This window comes from Schistocerca cancellata, chromosome 1, assembly GCF_023864275.1.
Source record: "Schistocerca cancellata isolate TAMUIC-IGC-003103 chromosome 1, iqSchCanc2.1, whole genome shotgun sequence".
In the NCBI taxonomy this organism is placed as follows: Eukaryota; Metazoa; Arthropoda; class Insecta; order Orthoptera; family Acrididae; genus Schistocerca; species Schistocerca cancellata.
Genome location: NC_064626.1, coordinates 594,265,962 through 594,286,847, shown reverse-complemented (window position 1 = coordinate 594,286,847; position 20,886 = coordinate 594,265,962). Strand labels below are relative to the sequence as shown.

General features: G+C 41.0%; 1 protein-coding gene across 1 annotated transcript in view; it reads left to right on the top strand.

The window, feature by feature from the left end:
- Window positions 1-20,886, top strand: part of LOC126088812 (choline O-acetyltransferase) — a 125,219-nt gene that overhangs the window by 85,408 nt on the left and 18,925 nt on the right. Inside the window, exon 7 of the mRNA XM_049906868.1 lies at window positions 3,936-4,116. Within this exon, the coding sequence (XP_049762825.1) occupies window positions 3,936-4,116 (181 nt within the window). The remainder of the gene's footprint in view (window positions 1-3,935; window positions 4,117-20,886) is intronic.

Sequence of the window (20,886 nt, the reverse complement as noted above, 5' to 3'; positions counted from 1 at the left end):
GGGCTGCATCAGCCCATCAGAGATTCCATGCGACGGAGGGTGGATGCATGTATCCTCGCTAACGGAGGACATTTTGAACATTTCCTGTAACAAAGTGTTTGAAGTCACGCTGGTACGTTCTGTTGCTGTGTGTTTCCATTCCATGATTAATATGATTTGAAGAGAAAGTAATAAAATGAGCTCTAACATGGAAAGTAAGCGTTTCCGGACACATGGCCACATAACATATTTTCTTTCTTTGTGTGTGAGGAATGTTTCCTGAAAGTTTGGCCGTACCTTTTTGTAACACCCTGTATACACAAGTGTTACCCTCAAGAGTCGTCAACCGCATTTTCTTTGTTTTTTTCGGCGCTTATTCGCAGTTTCGTTTTTACAATATGCAGCTCGAGTCACCAAGTCACCACGTCTTTCATGGACGTTCTTTGGCGATTTGTTTTCAGTTACGAACATAATTATTTTTAAAGCGGAATTTTATGTTCCCATGCGATAGAGAGGTCCCAGATTTGGCCAGTGTGATATTTCTTCTGTCTATGAGTAAGAGCAGGCTCAGTAGAGCACGAAGAATAACCTGTACTCCAGTAGTCACCGAGTAGCGCTGCTGCATGGCGGCAGCAGTCAGCACGTGCCAGGGCAGTGCTGTCGCTGCTGGATCGCTGTTTTTTTCTTCGCGGTCTACTGTACCCGTTAATACACGTCGATAAAACGAATATCACATTGGATCTGTTTTTAACAGATAACAAACCGACGCTGTCCTTAGTCACTGGAAGTCTCATGGAAGACGAGATCAGCAGTATTTGTTTGAAGTGAGTCGAGCTACAGAACCCAAAAACGAAATTGCAGATATCTACCAGAGTAACAGAGAAAACAAGCCTGACGACCCTTAGGAGGGACGCCCTGGATTGTTCACTATGAGTTCGTGTTTCTTGGTCAGATGATCAATAGAGAGTTCTAAGGAGATGTGCAGGAAAAACAAACCCGTAATGTTCTAATATAGTATTAGTAATGTGCTTGACATGGTCGCCTTGATTACGATTCTAGGCGTAACATTGCAAACAGATAAAAAATGGAACGAGCAGGCGAGGATTGTAATAGGGAAGGCGAATATTCGGCTTCGAATTATCAGGAGAATTTTAGGGATGTGTGGTTCGTCTGTAAAGGATACGGTATATAAGACAATAGTGCAATCCATTCTTGAGTACAGCTCCAGTAGTTGGGATCCACGCCAGATCGGATTAAAGAATGACGTGGATGTAATTCAGAGCCAGGCTGCTAGATTTTTTAGCGATGCGTTGAAACAACACACAGGTATTACAGAGATGCTTAGGAAACTCAAATGGGTATCCCTGGAGGGAAGGCGAGGTTCTTTTAGCAGAATACATTTGAGAAAATTTAGAGAACCGCCAACTGAAGATGACTGCAGAGAGTTTCTACTGCCGCCTCCGTACGTTTCGCGCAAGGACACGAAGATAAGATGAGAGAAATTACGGCTCGTACGGAGGTACACAGCCGTTTTCATTTCCTCTATTCGCCTGTTGAACAGGAAACAAAGCGACTGGTATTGGTACAGGGAACCCTACGCCACGCGCCGTACGGTGACTTGCGGAGTATCTATGCAGATCTAGGTGTACTGCACTTTTCTAATATAGTTGCGGGAGGGTGAGACATGCGAACGACTGGGTACTCCATCTTGAAAATGCACGACCAGATACAGCTTACATTATTCAGGAATTTTTTTAATAAAGCAAGATGATTGTTTTTCCCACCCACTGTCCACTACCTCCAAGGGACTTTTCTCTCTTCCGCAAGATGCAAATTGTGTTCAAGAGACGATAGCTTAATGGAGGATATTCTAACGGAAACGCAGAGGGCACTATACACCCTAAGAAAGAAAGATTTTAAAAACGCATTTCAAAAGTTGCAGGTGCTTTGAGATCAGTGTAGTCGCTCCCAAGTGGACTACTTTGATGGTGATGAGATGAGATCTAGGTAAGACGTTGTTGTTGTTGTGGTCTTCAGTCCAGAGACTGGTTTGATGCATCTCTCCATGCTACTCTATCCTGTGCAAGCTTCTTCATCTCCCAGTACCTACTGCAACCTACATCCTTCTGAATCTGTTTAGTGTATTCATCTCTTGGTCTCCCTCTACGATTTTTACCCTCCACGCTGCCCTCCAATACTAAATTGGTGATCCCTTGATGCCTCAGAACATGTCCTACCAACCGATCCCTTCTTCTGGTCAAGTTGTGCCACAAACTTCTCTTCTCCCCAATCCTATTCAATACTTCCTCATTAGTTATGTGATCTACCCATCTGATCTTCAGCATTCTTCTGTAGCACCACATTTCGAAAGCTTCTATTCTCTTCTTGTCCAAACTATTTATCGTCCACGTTTCACTTCCTTACATGGCTACACTCCATACAAATACTTTCAGAAACGACTTCCTGACACTTAAATCTAAACTCGATGTTAACAAATTCCTCTTCCTCAGAAACGCTTTCCTTGCCATTGCCAGTCGACATTTTATATCCTCCCTACTTCGACCATCATCAGTTATTTTGCTCCCCAAATGGAAAAACTCATTTACTACTTTAAGCGTCTCATTTCCTAATCTAATTCCCCCAGCATCACCCGATTTAATTCGACTACATTCCATTATCCTCGTTTTGCTTTTGTTGATGTTCATCTTATATCCTCCTTTCAGGACACTGTCCATTCCGTTCAGCTGCTCTTCCAGGTCCTTTGCTGTCTCTGACAGAATTACAATGTCATCGGCGAAAGTCAAAGCTTTTATTTTTTCTCCATGGATTTTAATTCCTACTCCGAATTTTTCTTTTGTTTCCTTTACTGCTTGCTCAATATACAGATTCTTGCTCAATATACAGATTGAATAACATCGGGGATTGGCTACAACCCTGTCTCACTCCCTTCCCAACCACTGCTTCTCTTATTCCCCTCCGCACTTATAACTGCCATCTGGTTTCTGTACAAATTGTAAATAGCCTTTCGCTCCCTGTATTTTAACCCTGCCACCTTCAGAATTTGAAAGATAGTATTCCAGTCAACATGGTCAAAAGCTTTCTCTAAGTCTAAAAATGCTAGAAACGTGGGTTTGCCTTTCCTTAATCTATTTTCTAAGATAAGTCGTAGGATCAGTACTGCCTCACGTGTTCCAGCATTTCTACGGAATCCAAACTGATCTTCTCCGAGGTCGGCTTCCACCAGTTTTTCCATCCGTCTGTAAACAATTCGCGTTAGTATTTTGCAGCCGTGACTTATTAAACTGATAGTTCGGTAATTTTCACGTCTGTCAGCACCTGCTTTCTTTGGGATTGGAATTATTATATTCTTCTCGAAGTCTGAGGGTATTTAACCTGTCTCAAACATCTTGCTCACCAGATGGTAGAGTTTTGTCAGGGCTGGCTCTCCCAAGGCAATCAGTAGTTCTAATGGAATGTTGTCTACTCCCGAGGCCTTGTTTCGACTTAGGTCTTTCAGTGCTCTGTCAAACTCTTCACTCAGTATCATATCTCTCATTTCATCTTCTTCTACCTCCTCTTGCATTTCTATAATATTGTCCTCAAGAACATCGCCCTTGTATAGATCCTTTATATCCTCCTCCCACCTTTCTGCTTTCCCTTCTTTGCTTAGAACTGGGTTTCCATCTGAGCTCTTGATATTCATGTAAGTGATTCTTTTTTCTCCATTGGTCTCTTTAATTTTCCTGTAGGCAGTATCTATCTTACCCCTAGTGATACATGCTTCTACATCCTTACATTTGTCCTCTAGCCATCCCTGCTTAGCCATTTTGCACTTCCTGAAGACGTAGCAGTTGTAATTAACACATTTCGGAAGTTCTGGATACCAGTTCGTACACCAAAGTCGACGTTCACTGACAGGGAAGCATTTTGGTAGTGCTTGTATTCTGGCTGTGCAGGCTCAACCGTCGGCTCGTGGCAACTTACGAGAGCGCGTCTACGAGGCGGTTCCGGCTGGGGCGAGTGGACTGCATCCGGTCTGCCACTCCGGAGGCCCTGCAGTGGGTGACGGCGATGTGCCAGGATGAGGACGATGGGACACAGCCTTCTGGAAAACGGGTAACATTCAGCCTCTATGATGTGAGTAATTCACTCCTATAAGCACGCACATGTCGCATGTGAGTGTGGTGGTCCCGCTCCAACTCGGAAATGCTGTCGTGTCTCCTCTCCCTGCGGCACACTGTATCCGTGTGTACGAAATAGTCCAGTGCCTGGCGTTTCTATGTAGCTGCATCTCTGTTGCCAAAAAATGTTGTGAACCTAATTTGCGACTCGTGTTCGTGCTATATTTGATTGGCTTTGCTTATTGTTCGCTAGCTGTCTGAGACTGTATATTAGATGCTATTTTAGGTAATACCACCTACCCGTTATTAAATGATAATATAAAATTACAGATTTCAGATTAGCCCCACCGGCTGAGTAGCTCATACGAAACTACCGCATGGCTGACCTCAACAGAGTCCTAATAGAGATAGATTCGCATTGTTGATATCCACTCAACTTATCGGATTATACACTACTCCATTCTACATGTCTTACCTTATGTTGTTCCATACAAACAAGACCATTCTAAACCGTAATGTACCTTAGCGAGCTGTTTTGTAATTCAAGTACTGTAGGCCTAGCTATTAAGACTTCCTGCATCTCAACCAAAACTTCTGTCATCTGAATATGTTTCTCCACTCCATTTCCCGCTCGGTTCAACAACAGTAATCCAATTTTCAAATAAAAAGGCAGTCTCTTTTGCAGGTATATACAAACATCAAAAAAATTTTTGCATCGCCCCGGTTCCCATATTGTATCACAGACACAGTCCCTTTGACTGTTCAGAGATGTCACTAAACTCGCCCAAAGATGTAAACAACCAAGCATGAGCAGCGCCTATTTGGCGGAGGAGGTCCAACAGCCGATCAGTTCTAGTCATTCCACCAGGAAGGAGGTACACGGCTCGAGTTGTTTAAGTTCAACCATGCCTTGCCGGTCAATACCGCGGTTCCATCGCGTCCGCATTGTTACTTTGTGCCATGAAGCGCTCTCAACAAGGGAAGTGACCAGTAGTCTCAGAGTGAACCAAGACGATGGTGTTCGGACATGGAGGAGATGCAGAGAGACAGAAACTGTCGATGACATGCCTCGCTCAGGCCGCCCAAGGGCTACTACTGCAGTGGATGACCTCTACCTACGGATTATGGCTCGGAGGAACCCTGACAGCAACGCCACCATCTTGAATAATTCTTTTCATGCAGCCACAGGACGTCGTATTACGACTCAAACTGTGCACAATAGGCTGCATGATGCGCAACTTCACTCCCAAAGTCCATGGCGAGGTCCATCTTTGCAACTACGACACCATGGATCGCGGTGCAGATGGGCCCAACAAACATGCCGAATGGACCGCTGAAGACTGGCATCACGTTCTCTTCACCGGTGAGTGTCGTTTATGCCTTCAACCAGACAATCGTCAAGGACGTGTTTGAAGGCAACCCGGTCTGGCTGAACGCCTTAGACACACTGCCCAGCGAGTGCACCAAGGTGGAGGTTCCCTTCTGTTTTGGGGTGGCATTATGTGGGGCCGACGTACGCCGTTGTTGGTCATGGAAAGCGGTGTAACGGCTGAGTGATACGTGAATGCCATCGTCCGACCGACAGTGCAACCATATCGGTAGCATATTGGCAAGACATTCGTCTTCATGGACGACAATTCGCGCCCCCATCATAGTGCACATCTTGTGAATGACTTTCTTCAGGATAACGACATCACTCGACTAGAGTGGCCAACATGTTCTCCAGACATGAACCTTATGGAACATGCCTGGGATAGATTGAAAAGGGCTGTTTGTGGACGACGTGACCCACCACCCACTCTGAGGGATCTACGCTGAATCGCCGTTGAGGAGTGGGACAATCTGGACCAACAGTGCCTTGATGAACTTGTCGATAGTATGCCACGACGAAAACAGGCGTGCATCAATGCAAAGGGACGTGCTACTGGGTGTTAGAGGTACCGCTGTGTACAGCAATCTGGACCACCACCTCTGAAAGGTCTCACTGTATGGTGGCGCAACACGCAATATGTGGTTTCCATGAGCAACAAAAATGGCGGAAATGATGTTTATGTTGATCTGTATTCCAATTTTCTGTGCAGGTTCCGGACCTCTCGGAACCGAGGTGATGCAAAACTTTTTTTGATGTGTGTATTTTAAAATTGAAGCGTTTCATGCTGGTGGCGCATCTTCAGAATTTCTGTAAATTAACAATAACGTGTAAATTATATTAACCTGTAACCAGAAACCTAGCAATCCTTGCTAAGCAACTATTAACTTAAGTAACTTACAACAAGAACTTGGCTTAGACAGCATAAACCTCTTTAGTCGAACTGTAAACATTGAATTGAGCGTAATCGCAATTGTCAAATATAAAACTGAAAGCCTGAAAAGGTAAACAAATTTTTGTAAAATTCCTTTTAAAATATAACTGCTAGAATGAACTTCCTGTATCTATGGACATAACCAGAATTTATTAGACAGTCACACTTATTAAATCATGGAGAAAACCAATGTATGGATAGACAGGAGGTGAATAGGCGTATCACACAATAACTGCGCTATGCAGCTTGTTGGCTGCAACAGCTAGTCGCAAACAGATGTAACGCAAATGAATAGCTGATTGTAAGCGCCAAACGATGGCCACATACCAGGCACAGTCAACAAAGACCAAAATAAGCTCAGCTGCGGCAAAAAATTTGTGTAATCGCAAACTTTTGTACAGTGATAGAGGGGAGTGTCATTAACAACCAGTGGGGGTAACCATCAGGATAGAAAGGCATCTTACGTTTTTAAGTTTAGTAGGGAGACTGAGGAATCACCTGTTTACTCTTCTGTTTGCAGGCCTGACATATTAAAACTGTGTGCTGGACTGGGACTCAAACTCAAGACCTTGACTTTTCATGTGCAAGTGCTCTACCAACTAAGCTACCACAGATCAACTCATGACCTTTCATCACAGCTTTACTTCCACAAAGGTCTCAAGTTTGAGTCTCAGTCTTGCACACAGCTTTAATCAGCCAGGAAGTTACATAGAAAGTGATCTACAAATGCCACACACACCCACTCTCACACACCTCCAGTCAGGATTTTTAGTATGTTGTTCATTACACTCCCCATTACCCCAGTACAAAAATTTGTGACTACATGAATTGTTTGCTTAATTATCCTTCATTGACTGGGCTACTAGAGACAGGTACATTAAAGACCCACCCAGATAGATGTATACATTAGCACACCACTGCTGGGATTCAGGATGGCACACTGATCCTGTATCAAATACACCCATTGGATCAACAACAAGGGCCAGTGTGCGAGTCAGCCTGTATATTTTTTTAGTCAATTTCTCAGAGCTGATCAGGTAATATTGGGCTGGTACCCACCCCTGCTTCAGTTACACAATTTGCAAACATTTCAAAAATATTCTTGCATTCTCACAGGCAATCACACTAGACCATTAGACACATACGAAGGGGGTACAGATATCCTTTCCCATGGAAATGAGGGGGAGAGGGGGGTGTGGCAATGGCTGACCACAGGAAGAGCATCCAGTCACCCTCCACCACTAGCAGTGACAAATCCAGAATAACATACCAACCCTGTGACACATTAATGGTGCTATAGCTGCAAATGCACTACAATTAAACTTCTGAAAGTATGAAATTCTGTCTCTACAATTATTTTATCTGATCTGAAAAACACACTCTTAAATAATAAGATCATTACCAACAGTCACTTGGTTCATCCTTTTTTTAATTACAGAATAATGAGAATTAATAAGCAGATTGTACAATAGACTTATACAAAGAAAGAACTAGTTGATTGACAACTTATACAGTAGAGGGTTTCTTTAAGTTACAATATCACCATGAAAGTATCAAATATGAGTTTTCTATTGGATACAGCTATCTCTTAAAACAGTTATGAACATTTCTGATTGAGCCTCTAGAAGACAAATTTGTATGACATACCATTAATTAATATTTCATCTAATATAAGAAACATCATTATGAAGTTACGAATATGGTTACTGCCAGGCAAAATGGAAAAAGGCGTTACTGATTTTTTATGGGCTGGACAGTGGGTTTAAAAGTGTGTGCATCACATACGCCACTAGTAGTATCAGAACACAAGAACATATTAAATAATAACCTAATCAAAGAAATTGGATTTGATGGTGTAGTTACAAAATTTTGTTTTGTGAAAGAATAAAATATGAGATGCCTCATTCAAAAATGCAGACAGAACACATTTTGGATCACTTCTATATTCATTATGAAATAAATATACTGGAGACAATGAGGGAGACTAGTGGGATTGAAAGAGTTGGGAAGTAATTTAAGTTCTTTTTTCTTGCTCTACATTTGGAAAAATTCAAACTTTTCTTGACTGAATTAAGTACTGGCATTTTGATTCTGAATGAATTTCATTTATTCAAAGAAACAGAGTAGTAAAATCACACTCCCATGTGGAAGGTGCTTCATAAGATAATAGACTTTACATGTACCAATGGCTATTTGTACAGAAATACAGCTAACAATGTGTTCTGACATAAGAGTTTGGTTTCACCGGATTACACTGTCATGACTGTTACAATAACAAATTATTTATGTGGCAGCTGCATCCCTACCATGATGACAGCCTTTAGCACTACACTATGTGATTAACCTTTGTATACTATCTCACAACCATTGTATACCTAGTGTTTTCTGATAGCAGTACACAGAACATGAATTGCTATAGACATAGTCAACAGCTTTGTGTGAGCTATTGAGCATGTTGTCTCCCTTAAACCCTCATTTTCTTGATAGTGAATTTCTTCTCTGTGATGCATTTTTCAGCCTTCTAGCAAAAATATCGTGTGAGACAGTATCTCCAATCTGAAATTTCACAGTCTAATGTCACTAGATAACATGCCTAGAAATAAATGTTAAGTTTTAGCACATTCAGAAAGTACCTAAATTGCAGCTACTTTCCATTCTTCCTTTTTCCATTAGCATATATTCTATTACAATCATTCTTGTTGCTCCTGTCACATAACTCACTCATTAAGACCTACGCAGAATTGTAGACAGTTCCCTTATTTTATAAATACACAATCCTTTCAAATGTTTTATATATATATAAGCCATTCAAAACTCTATATTAGTTTTAGACCTCTGATTCAATTACAGTTTTGTTATTGCAATGTTATTACATAATTTTGTAATCTGAGATCCCAGCTATAAAAATATTATTATAGCAATTGTTATTATTATTACAGTATAAAAATAGTCTTTGCTTACTTCTCTATGAAGTACAAGCTGCAATCTTCATGACATAAGTTCCTTCATTGTAAGTCAAAGATGCACAGCTATAGGCGTGCACATTTTCTGTTCATCCAGAAGTCCACCACTGTTTATTTCCTTATGAGTTACTTAGTACTGTTTATTACATTTAGAAAACACATTTCTGTTTCCTCTGACTCTCTGATTTTAAAGGAAAAGTTAAAACAAAACATAAATAAATACCATTAATAGCATACCTTATGCTTCAGTCAGTATTTCTGTTTCCAGTAAAAGAAATCTTAAACGTATTTCAGAGAATTTTAAGTTTTCTTCTGTTGGCTGTTAATTTTGAAAAATTGTTTGTGATGAAGAAGTCACAAAAAACAGCACCAGTTCTCACTGTAGAATAACGAGAAATTTGTATTCACCCTCCAGTAGAGTGTAGGCAACTGGAAAATATGTCAAATACAAATATGGGAGAATAGCACTGTATATTAACATCAAAGAACAAACAAAACAGTCTGAACTGATTACTGGTATCATAACAGTTCCACATCAGTTACAAAATGTTTAACATTTTCATTGTCTTTTTCCATTGAGATCAGTATCAACAACAATAACCAATTGTTTCAGTTTATCAAAGTTACTCCTAGCGAGTGACTTGGTGAGACTATCTGCTTGCTCTGTGCAGAGCTGACATGTTCCAGGCTGAAGATTCCCAAGTTAAATTTTTCTCATGTAAAGTGACACTAGACATCTGTGTGTTTTCTTTGGGTATAATGCTCAGGATTCTTGATCACCTGGATGGCATTTTGATAGTCCATCCACAAGGTGGAAATTATTTCATTTAACCTCACAATATTTTGCAAAATTGCCTGGATTCACATGATTTCTTTTACAGCCTGGCAGAAAGCTAGGCATTCTGCTTCTGTTGTTGACAAGGTCACAAGTCCTGAGAGTTCCAATCTATGGTTGCTTCACCAAGTTGATTTTCAAATAAGAAAATCTCCTGCAAGTCACTAAATACAGAAAAATGATTATCTCTACTCCTCGTATAACATAAAACATGATAGATTATTCCCTTTAGGTACTTTAAGATCCTCTTCACAGTAGTCCAGTGTGTCTTTTCTGATACTTCAAGGTGCTGACTAGCATTGTGCATTGCAAAACTGATATCAGGTCTCATTGCCACTGACAGACAGAGCAAGCTTCCAATGCCTTGACAGTATGGAGTGTTGATAATCTTTGAACTGAGTCCCAGCTCAGAGGCCACTTGACCATGATCAATAGGTATTGCCACAGCATGCTGTACCATTTCAGCACAGTTCTGACATGTGTCTCTTGGTTTATGAAGCCAGAGCCATCATGGAATTACTCTATTTGCAAATGGAGATAATGACTAGCACTGCTCCTAGTTACATCGGACTCCTCCTCAAGATCATTCAGCAATGGATTGATGACTTCTCTAGACTCCAATACAACCAGACTGTCAGAGATGTGAACAACTAGGATGGCCACCCTTGTCATTCGCAAAAATGCAGGATCAGCATCTGTTGCCATCGGGCTGAATTCATTTAGCATGATGGTCACAGTCCAGATTTTTGATTGAGTCCATATATACTCTACTTCAGCTTGGATACCCTTTTGGTGCTATCCATAAAGCCCTCTGGTTGTCACATATAAATCACAGTATCAATTTCACTGTATGATTTTAACATCAAACTGCCTCTTATCTGTGGCTTTTGATGCTGTGATAGATTGAACTATTTTTATGGAGGCAAATCTTAGCGCCAGACTGAAGGTTTCAAGTTAGTCCATGCCATGCCTCTATTAAATTTTTCTAACAACAAGTCAAGCTTTAAATCTATGCACAGTTCCATCTGTTTTCCTCTTCGCTTCAAATATCCACCTATTGTCAAATATTTCTTGGTTTTCTCTGTGTTCAGTCATCATCCAAGTTTCATTAAGAATAGGTGCACACATTTTTTCTTGCTCAGCGTGTTTCCGGAGTTGTCACAGTTCATTGCACCTAGTTATGAGACAGGTTCATGACAATAAGTCACATATGCAGAATTTACATCAAGGCTGGCAAATGTAATAGGCATTTTGATTTTTGCACTATGTCTTAGGCTTCTTCCTATTTGATTTATGGATTCTTATATATATATATATAACAGAGGGAAACATTCCACATGGGAAAAATATATCTAAAAACAAAGATGATGTGACTTACCAAACGAAAGTGCTGGCATGTCGATAGACACACAAACAAATACAAACATACACACAAAATTCAAGCTTTCACAACCAACGGTTGCTTCGTCAGGAAAGAGGGAAGGAGAGGGAAAGACAAAAGGGTGTGGGTTTTAACGGAGAGCATAAGGAGTCATTCCAATCCCGGGAGTGGAAAGACTTACCTTAGGGGGAAAAAAGGACAGGTATACACTCGCACACGCACACATATCCATCCGCACATACACAGACACAAGCAGACATTTGTAAAGGCCCAAACTCTTTGCCTTTCCTACTCAAAATCCCATGCCACTTTCCTTGATGTTGACCTCCACCTGTCCAATGGCCAGCTTCACACGTCCGTCCACATCAAACCCACCAACAAGCAACAGTACCTCCATTATGACAGCTGCCACCCATTCCACATCAAACGGTCCCTTCCCTACAGCCTAGGTCTTTGTGGCAAACGAATCTGCTCCAGTCCGGAATCCCTGAACCATTACACCTGCAACCTGACAACAGCTTTCGCATCCCGCAACTACCCTCCCGACCTGGTACAAAAGCAAATAACCAGAGCCACTTCCTCATCCTCTCAAACCCAGAACCTCCCACAGAAGAACCACAAAAGTGCCCCACTTGTGACAGAATACTTTCCGGGAATGGATCAGACTTTGAATGTGGCTCTCCAGCAGGGATACGACTTCCTCAAATCCTGCCCTGAAATGAGATCCATCCTTCATGAAATCCTCCCCACTCCACCAAGAGTGTCTTTCCGCCGTCCACCTAACCTTCGTAACCTCTTAGTTCATCCCTATGAAATCCCCAGACCACCTTCCCTACCCTCTGGCTCCTACCCTAGTAACCGCCCCCGGTGTAAAACCTGTCCCATGCACCCTCCCACCACCACCTACTCCAGTCCTGTAACCCGGAAGGTGTACACGATCAAAGGCAGAGCCACGTGTGAAAGCACCCACGTGATCTACCAACTGACCTGCCTACACTGTGATGCATTCTATGTGGGAATGACCAGCAACAAACTGTCCATTTGCATGAATGAACACAGGCAGACAAAGTTTGTTGCTAATGAGGATCACCCTGTGGCTAAACATGCCTTGGTGCACGGCCAGCACATCTTGGCACAGTGTTACACCGTCCGGGTTATCTGGATACTTTCCACTAACACCAACCTATCCGAACTCCGGAGATGGGACTTGCTCTTCAATATATCCTCTCTTCCCGTTACCCACCAGGCCTCAATCTCCGCTAATTTCAAGTTGCCGCCACTCATACCTCACCTGTCATTCAACAACATCTTTGCCTCTGCACTTCTGCCTCGACTGACATCTCTGCCCAAACTCTTTGCCTCTGTATATGTCTGCTTGTGCCTGTATATGTGTGGATGGATATGTGTGTGTGCGAGTGTATACCCGTCCTTTTTTCCCCCTAAGGTAAGTCTTTCCGCTCCCAGGATTGGAATGACTCCTTACCCTCTCCCTTAAAACCCAAATCCTTTCGTCTTTCCCTCTCCTTCCCTCTTTCCTGACAAGGCAACCGTTGGTTGCGAAAGCTAGAATTTTGTGTGTATGTTTGTGATTGTTTGTGTGTTTATCGACGTGCCAGCGCTTTTGTTTGGTAAGTCAAATCATCTTTGTTTTTGGATATATTTTTTTTCCTACGTGGAATGTTTCCTTCTTTTATATATATATATATATATATATATATATACACATACCTAAAAACAAAGATAATGTGACTTACCAAATGAAAGTGCTGGCAGGTCGACAGATACACAAACGAACACAAACATACACACAAAATTCAAGCTTTCGCAACAAACTGTTGCCTCATCAGGAAAGAGGGAAGGAGAGGGAAAGACGAAAGGATGTAGGTTTTAAGGTAGAGGGTAAGGAGTCATTGCAGTCCCGGGAGCGGAAAGACTTACCTTAGGGGGAAAAAAGGACGGGTATACACTCGCACACACACACACATATCCATCCACACATATACAGACACAAGCAGACATATTTAAATATGTCTGCTTGTATATATATATATATGATATGGCTATAATAGAAGGAAACATTCCATGTAGGAAAAATATACCTAAAAACAAAGATGATGTGACTTACCAAATGAAAGTGCTGGCAGGTCGACAGACACACAAACGAACACAAACATACACACAAAATTCAAGCTTTCGCAACCAACGGTTGCTTCATCAGGAAAGAGGGAAGGAGAGGGAAAGACAAAAGGATGTGGGTTTTAAGGGAGAGGGTAAGGAGTCATTCCAATCCCGGGAGCGGAAAGACTTACCTTAGGGGGAAAGGGGGAAGAAAGGACAGGTATACACTCGCACACACACACATATCCATCCGCACATACACAGACACAAGCAGACATTTGTAAAGGCAAACTCTTTGCCAGACATTTGTAAAGGCAAACTCTTTGCCAGACATTTGTAAAGGCAAACTCTTTGCCTTTACAAACGTCTCCCTGTGTCTGTGCATGTGTGGATGGACACTTGCGTGTGCGCGAGTGCACACCCGTCCATTCCTCCCCCCAAGGTAAGTCCCCCCGCTCCCGGGACTGGAACGACTCCCCACCCTCTCCCCCAAAACCCACATCCCCCCGTCCCCCCCCCCCCTGACGAATCAACCGTCAGCTGCGAAAGCCTGAACCCTGCGTGTATGTTTGTGTGTCTATCGACCTGCCAGCACCCCCACCCGGCAAATCACATCATCCTTGTTTTTAGATATATTTTTCCCATGTGGAATGTTTCCCTATATATATATATATATATATATATATATATATATATATATATATATATATATATATATATATATAGACACACACCCAAAAAACAAAGATGATGTGACCCACCAAATGAAAGTGCTGGCAGGTCGACCAGACACACAAACATACACACAAAATTCAAGCCCTCGCAACAAACCGCCACCCCACCAGGAAAGAGGGAAGGAGAGGGAAAGATGAAAGGATGCGGGCTCCAAGGGAGAGGGCAAGGAGCCACTCCAGTCCCGGGAGTGGAAAGACCCACCCTAGGGGGAAAAAGGGATGGGTGCACACTCGCACACACACACACACATCCATCCACACACACACAGACACAAGCAGACATATTTAAAGACAAAGAGTTTGGGCAGAGATGTCAGTCGAGGCAGAAGTGCAGAGGCAAAGATGTTGTTGAATGACAGGTGAGGTAAGAGTGGCGGCAACTTGAAATTAGCGGAGATTGAGGCCTGGTGGATAATGGGAAGAGAGGATATATTGAAGAGCAAGTTCCCATCTCCGGAGTTCGGATAGGTTGGTGTTGGTGGGAAGTATCCAGATAACCCGGACGGTGTAACACTGCGCCAAGATGTGCTGGCCGTGCACCAAGGCATGTTTAGCCACAGGGTGATCCTCATTAGCAACAAACTTTGTCTGCCTGTGTCCATTCATGCGAATGGACAGTTTGTTGCTGGTCATTCCCACATAGAATGCACCACAGTGTAGGCAGGTCAGTTGGTTGGGTGCTTTCACACGTGGCTCTGCCTTTGATTGTGTACACCTTCCGGGTTACAGGACTGGAGTAGGTGGTGGTGGGAGGGTGCATGGGACAGGTTTTTCACTGGGGGCGGTTACAAGGGTAGGAGCCAGAGGGTAGGGAGGTGGTTTGGGGATTTCATAGGGATGAACTAAGAGGTTACAAAGGTTAGGTGGACAGCGGAAAGACACTCTTGGTGGAGTGGGGAGGATTTCATGAAGGATGGATCTCATTTCCCCCTTTTTTGGGGGGGACTTGCCTTTGGGGGAGGAATATATATATATATATATGGTTATAATAGAAGGAAACATTCCACGAAGGAAAAATATACCTAAAAACAAAGATGATGTGACTTACCAAATGAAAGTGCTGGCAGGTCGAGAGACACACAAGCGAACACAAACATACACACAAAATTCAAGCTTTCGCAACAAACTGTTGCCTCATGAGGAAAGAGGGAAGGAGAGGGAAAGACGAAAGGATGTGGGTTTTAAGGGAGAGGGTAAGGAGTCATTCCAGTCCCGGGAGCGGAAAGACTTACCTTAGGGGGAAAAAAGGATGGGTATACACTCGCACACACACACATATCCATCCACACATATGATTACCAGTAGGCCTACACATGCATTCAGTAGGACCAGAATTTAAAAACTATGCATTTCATCTACATGCTTGTTTGCTACTGATGAAAAAATTTCCCTTATAAGGACAACCCCTCTCAATTTATCCTGATTCTGATTTTTATCCTTGGACACAGGGTTTCTGCCTGTCCTTTTTATATATATATATATATATATATATATATATACACACACTTCTTTATATTGAATTTATGTCTTTCATGAAATTTTACACATGGTGACAGATTTGTTTTGCATCAGATTTTAATACCTACCATAGTAGCCATATTTGCCTGAATAATGTTATTTTCACTCAATTAAATCTTTAACTTCATTCTATAAACTTTCCTTCATGAGTTCCCACTGTAATATTTCCTCCTTTGAAGGGTTTGAAAATTGTCTTATAAGATTTAAATTTTGTTCCCTTGTCATGAACAGCTCCAACTGAAATGAATCCATGGCACACATAAAATATTTGATGAATATTTCTCACTCCATCTTTTTCCGACACCTTTTTCTTGTGATGGAATGAAGCTATCATTACCAACACAAAATGGGACTTTTTTCTCTGAATCAGACTGTAATTTGGTAACAACTTGATTACCAGTAGGCCTACACATGCATTCAGTAGGACCAGAATTTAAAAACTATGCATTTCATCTACATGCTTGTTTGCTACTGATGAAAAAATTTCCCTTATAAGGACAACCCCTCTCAATTTATCCTGATTCTGATTTTTATCCTTGGACACAGGGTTTCTGCCTGTCCTTTATATTCACCAGGAAGTCTAGGTGTTTCTCTTCTATCAACAATCTTGATTTAGTATTTGTTGGTCAGGGTGTGTCGATTCCCGCACACTCATAAAGTGGTAATACCTCACTGGTAAAGTCATTAACAGTTTTGTAATCATCACAGAGCTGGAAATAAATATGTTTATAATTGAAATTCTGTTATCAAAGTTCTGCATAGAAAATAATTGGAGACCGGAATGATGCAGTATTCATGTTCTCATTACATGCTGGTTTAACTGTTTGGCCTTTGACAGTATCCCAGATTCCCATGGCACTTAAAGTTGTATGTACATGTACTCTCCAGGCTGGCCGATTTTTGATGCCTCTGAGAGCTTTGCACTTCTTGTACTGTCACTTTCCATCACTTTTAACGTCATGCTTTGTTGTACTTTTAAAGCGTGTGACATTATTGAGATGTGGATGAGGATAGATGGTTGAATTACAAAATACACATCATCACTGCCAAGAAATATATCCCAAATAAGCACACTCATACACTGTAAAGAATGGCATTACCAACACATTACAGTATTTACAGAGACATGTTTCGGCATTAACTACACAGGTGCCCCGAAGAGCACACACAGAAAAGAGGAATATAGGCTAGAAATCCCTTCATTTTCCAAGTACCCTGGAAATGGTGCTGAATGCAAACGATTCCCACTTCATTAACTAGACAGAATTATAATACTTCCCCTTGGGGACTATCATAAGAGAATAACTTAATAGTTTCACACTACTAAATTCAAGTAGTAAACACAAAAACACAAATTAGATAAAACTTAACTTACAAGTACTATAACAGGAAACAATACATATTTTAATCCTAACGTGTCTCTGAATCTTTCAGTTTCAATACTAATGAGACCTTCAGTTAAAATGTCTGCCACATTTTCATCAGTTGGCAAGTACTTAAGCTTGAGAAAACCTACTAGGAGAGTCTGCTTGACTTTATTATAGTGCACCATCAAATATTTGGTTCCTTTGGATTACACACTTTTTCTTGGTAATCTCAATGGCACCTGTGTTATCAGCATTTACCTGCAGGGGCAGTCTGACAAATTAAGGACACTTCATCTTGTTTGGAAAATCTTCTAACCATTCCATGTCTTTACATGTCTCAAACATGGCAATGTATTCAGCTTCTACTGTGGAGGTCACTACAATAGATTGAGTTTTTATTTTTCCACCTAATAAAATTCTGCATACTATTACAGACTTACTATCAGTTGGGTCATTTGCCCAGTCAGCATCATTAGATGTAGCAGTATCAGAATAATTGGCTCTGAAACATAAACTCAAATCTTTAGTTTGATATAAGTAGCAAAATACTCTTTTTACGATGATCCTGTAAAACACACAATGTTTAGAACTGAATTGGCCCAGTCTTCCCATAATAAAGGGAATATTAGGCTATGTACATGTGTAAACGTGAAGTAAACAGCCCCCTCCTTTTGGTATTATTTTTTGGACAAATGTCATTTCATTCTCATCTTCAATGAAATTGTTGTTATTATATATTGCAGCTATGCTGTAGCAGTCATGAATTTTAAATTCTCTTTGTGTCTGCTGAATGTAGTTAGTTTGGTTTAATTTCACCTGCTCTTGAGACTGTTCAATCTCAAGTCTTAGAATAAATGACACATCATCCATTTCTTTAACGTATATGTGAGATTTCAAAATGCTATTCAACCTTAAAATCCTCTCTTCCTCTCTTACCACAACAATATCATCAACATGAATCCCAGTTATGAAACTATTAGAGAAGAATACACAAGGATCTTTTTCACACTATTTCAAACCTAGCTTTATCATCACGGATCAGAAAAAATCATAGCAGTCCTTACCTGTCTGGTGAAGCCCATACAAACTCTTAATTCAATAAATACACTTTATTCCTCAAACCAAACAATTCTGGTTGCTCCTTGAAAAAATGGAGGCACTTATTGGGGCTATTCAGGTAAGCAGTTTCTACATCAATGAGTTTGGTTTTCCATTGTGTTAGAGCTGCTTGTCTCCTCATTGAGCTGTATCTTTTCTGATAATCTACTCCAAATATTTGGCCGTAACCATAAACTCCTAACCTTGTTTTAAATTTAGTGGTATCATCTTTCTTTCATTTTGCTTCAAATACCCACTTACTTCCAACAACATTATCAGCTTTTGATCTGCCAACAAGTTTCCATGTGTTGTAATGTTTTACACTACTTATCTTCAACTCAGCAGCCTTACACAACTCGTCCCTGTGAACTGATTCTAAAGCCTCTTTCACGAATTATGGAGCAGACAAATTTGCTTGACACAAGGTAGCTAAAAAACATGCAAATAGGCATGAAGCACAATGTTTTAGTTTTGACAAACATGAAGACCATCATAACCCTACTTCCACTTTCCAACACCATATTGCACTCCTCACACAAACCACTATTTTCACTGCTGGTAACTACACCATTTCTGTATTGTAAGTATCTTATTCTCTAACCCTGTATTGCCCCATCTCCTCGAACGGCTGTTGGTTCAACTGCTTCATCTGCAACTGGTTTGGCATTTCTTGGTGGTTGTCACCATTTGTTGACAGATCTGGGACCCTCAACTGCACTGCACTGACACCATCTGCTGTCACCTCCTGGCTGTATGGATCAGCAGTTGTCATCTGTTTCATGTTTACTTCTTCTGGAACACACAGTTCCTTGTGTACTGTAGCCTTCTGTGGGCATTCTCTCTCACCAGGATTGATATCTCTTCTCAAAAGAATTTTTCTGTACAAGGCTCCACAGACAATATCCTTTTGATCCTGTTTCCACACGAAGATAAACACATTCTTCTGTTCATTCACTGAGTTTGACAGATGTCAATGTGCCTGTCCATGATTTGTAGCCAAACACTTTCAGCATTTTCAAATCTTCTTTAAGGATACAGGGTACTTATAAATGTTGGAAACATCGAAACTTTTTTATGACTTTATTAAATTCTATAGTCTTTCCTGATTACATTGATATATACATTATAGGGTTTCAAATGTTACAGAAACCAGTATTATTTCGAAAATAGCAGTGAACTTTCCGTTTCCGGCAATTATATGTTTGATACATTGTATATCTTGGACACATTGCAAGTTTCTAGTGTCTGTGAATGATTATTTTTGGTAGTATTTAATTTGTTTCACTGAAGCAGTTTGTTCACGTGTTACTGATTGTTTTTTGCCCAAGTGTTACACATATTTGTGGAAGTACATATCCTTTAGTGTGCAATAAATACAAACTATGCCATCCATCAAGAAATTCAATAAAAGAAAATTCCGTGGTAACCAGTTCACAAACAAAGCACGCCACACTGTTGAAAGTAACCTATGTATCAGTTCTTCGGCGAAGAAAGTCCCACATGGCTCACTTCCTGGTGATTCAAATTTTTGTGTTAATAATGATACTGTTTGTAATGGATTTGTTGTTGATGATGTGGGCATCTTATCTTCTTTTATAAAGGAAGTGGCAAAATGTAAACAATGTGATGGTGTAGGCTGTCTGGAAATAACTGAACAACAAAGTAGCAGGAAGGGTTCAGTGTCAAAATTAGTTGTTCTGTGTAGATCCTGCAATAAATCTACTTCAAAATTGACTTCGAACATTGTACATAATTCATATGAAGTGAATTTGAAGTTAGTGTATGCAATTCATGCAATAGGAAAAGCAAAACGTTTTGGGGGTTGTTGGACCTTTCTCCTCCTCCCAGTATGTTCAGCAAGTACATAAAAATACTTTTAGGTGCCTTGACAGTTGCGTCTAAAGATCTATGAAACATGCAGTAGAAGAAACAGTAAATATTAGAGGAACCAGGGACATTGCTGCTGCACTTGATGGGACATGGCAACGTGGAGGACATCGTTCCTTGAATGGTGTTGTAAGTGCTACTTCTCTGGAGAATGGAAAAGTTGTTGGTGTTGAGTGCTTATCTAAGTACTGCCTCACCTGCCATGGTAACACTGAAGGACATATTGAACATCAATGTTCTAAGAATTATGGTGGTTACAGTGGAGGTATGGAGTGTGATGGAGCTCTAAAAATATTTCAGAAGCCGTTTATAACGTTAGATATATGAAGTACCTAGGCAATGGGGACTTTATGGCTTTCAATAAAATTAATGAGTTCAATGTTTATTGTGATACCTTGGTAACAAAACTGGAGTGTTGTGGTCATGTTCAAAAGAGGATGGGTGCTAGTTTGAGGAAGCTACAAAGAGAAATGAAAGGAAACTCGCTATCTGATGGAAAATCTCTGTCTGGCTGAGGCAGACTGACAGAAAGTGAAATAGACCTTCTTCAGAGTTATTATGGACTGGCCATTAGATGAACTG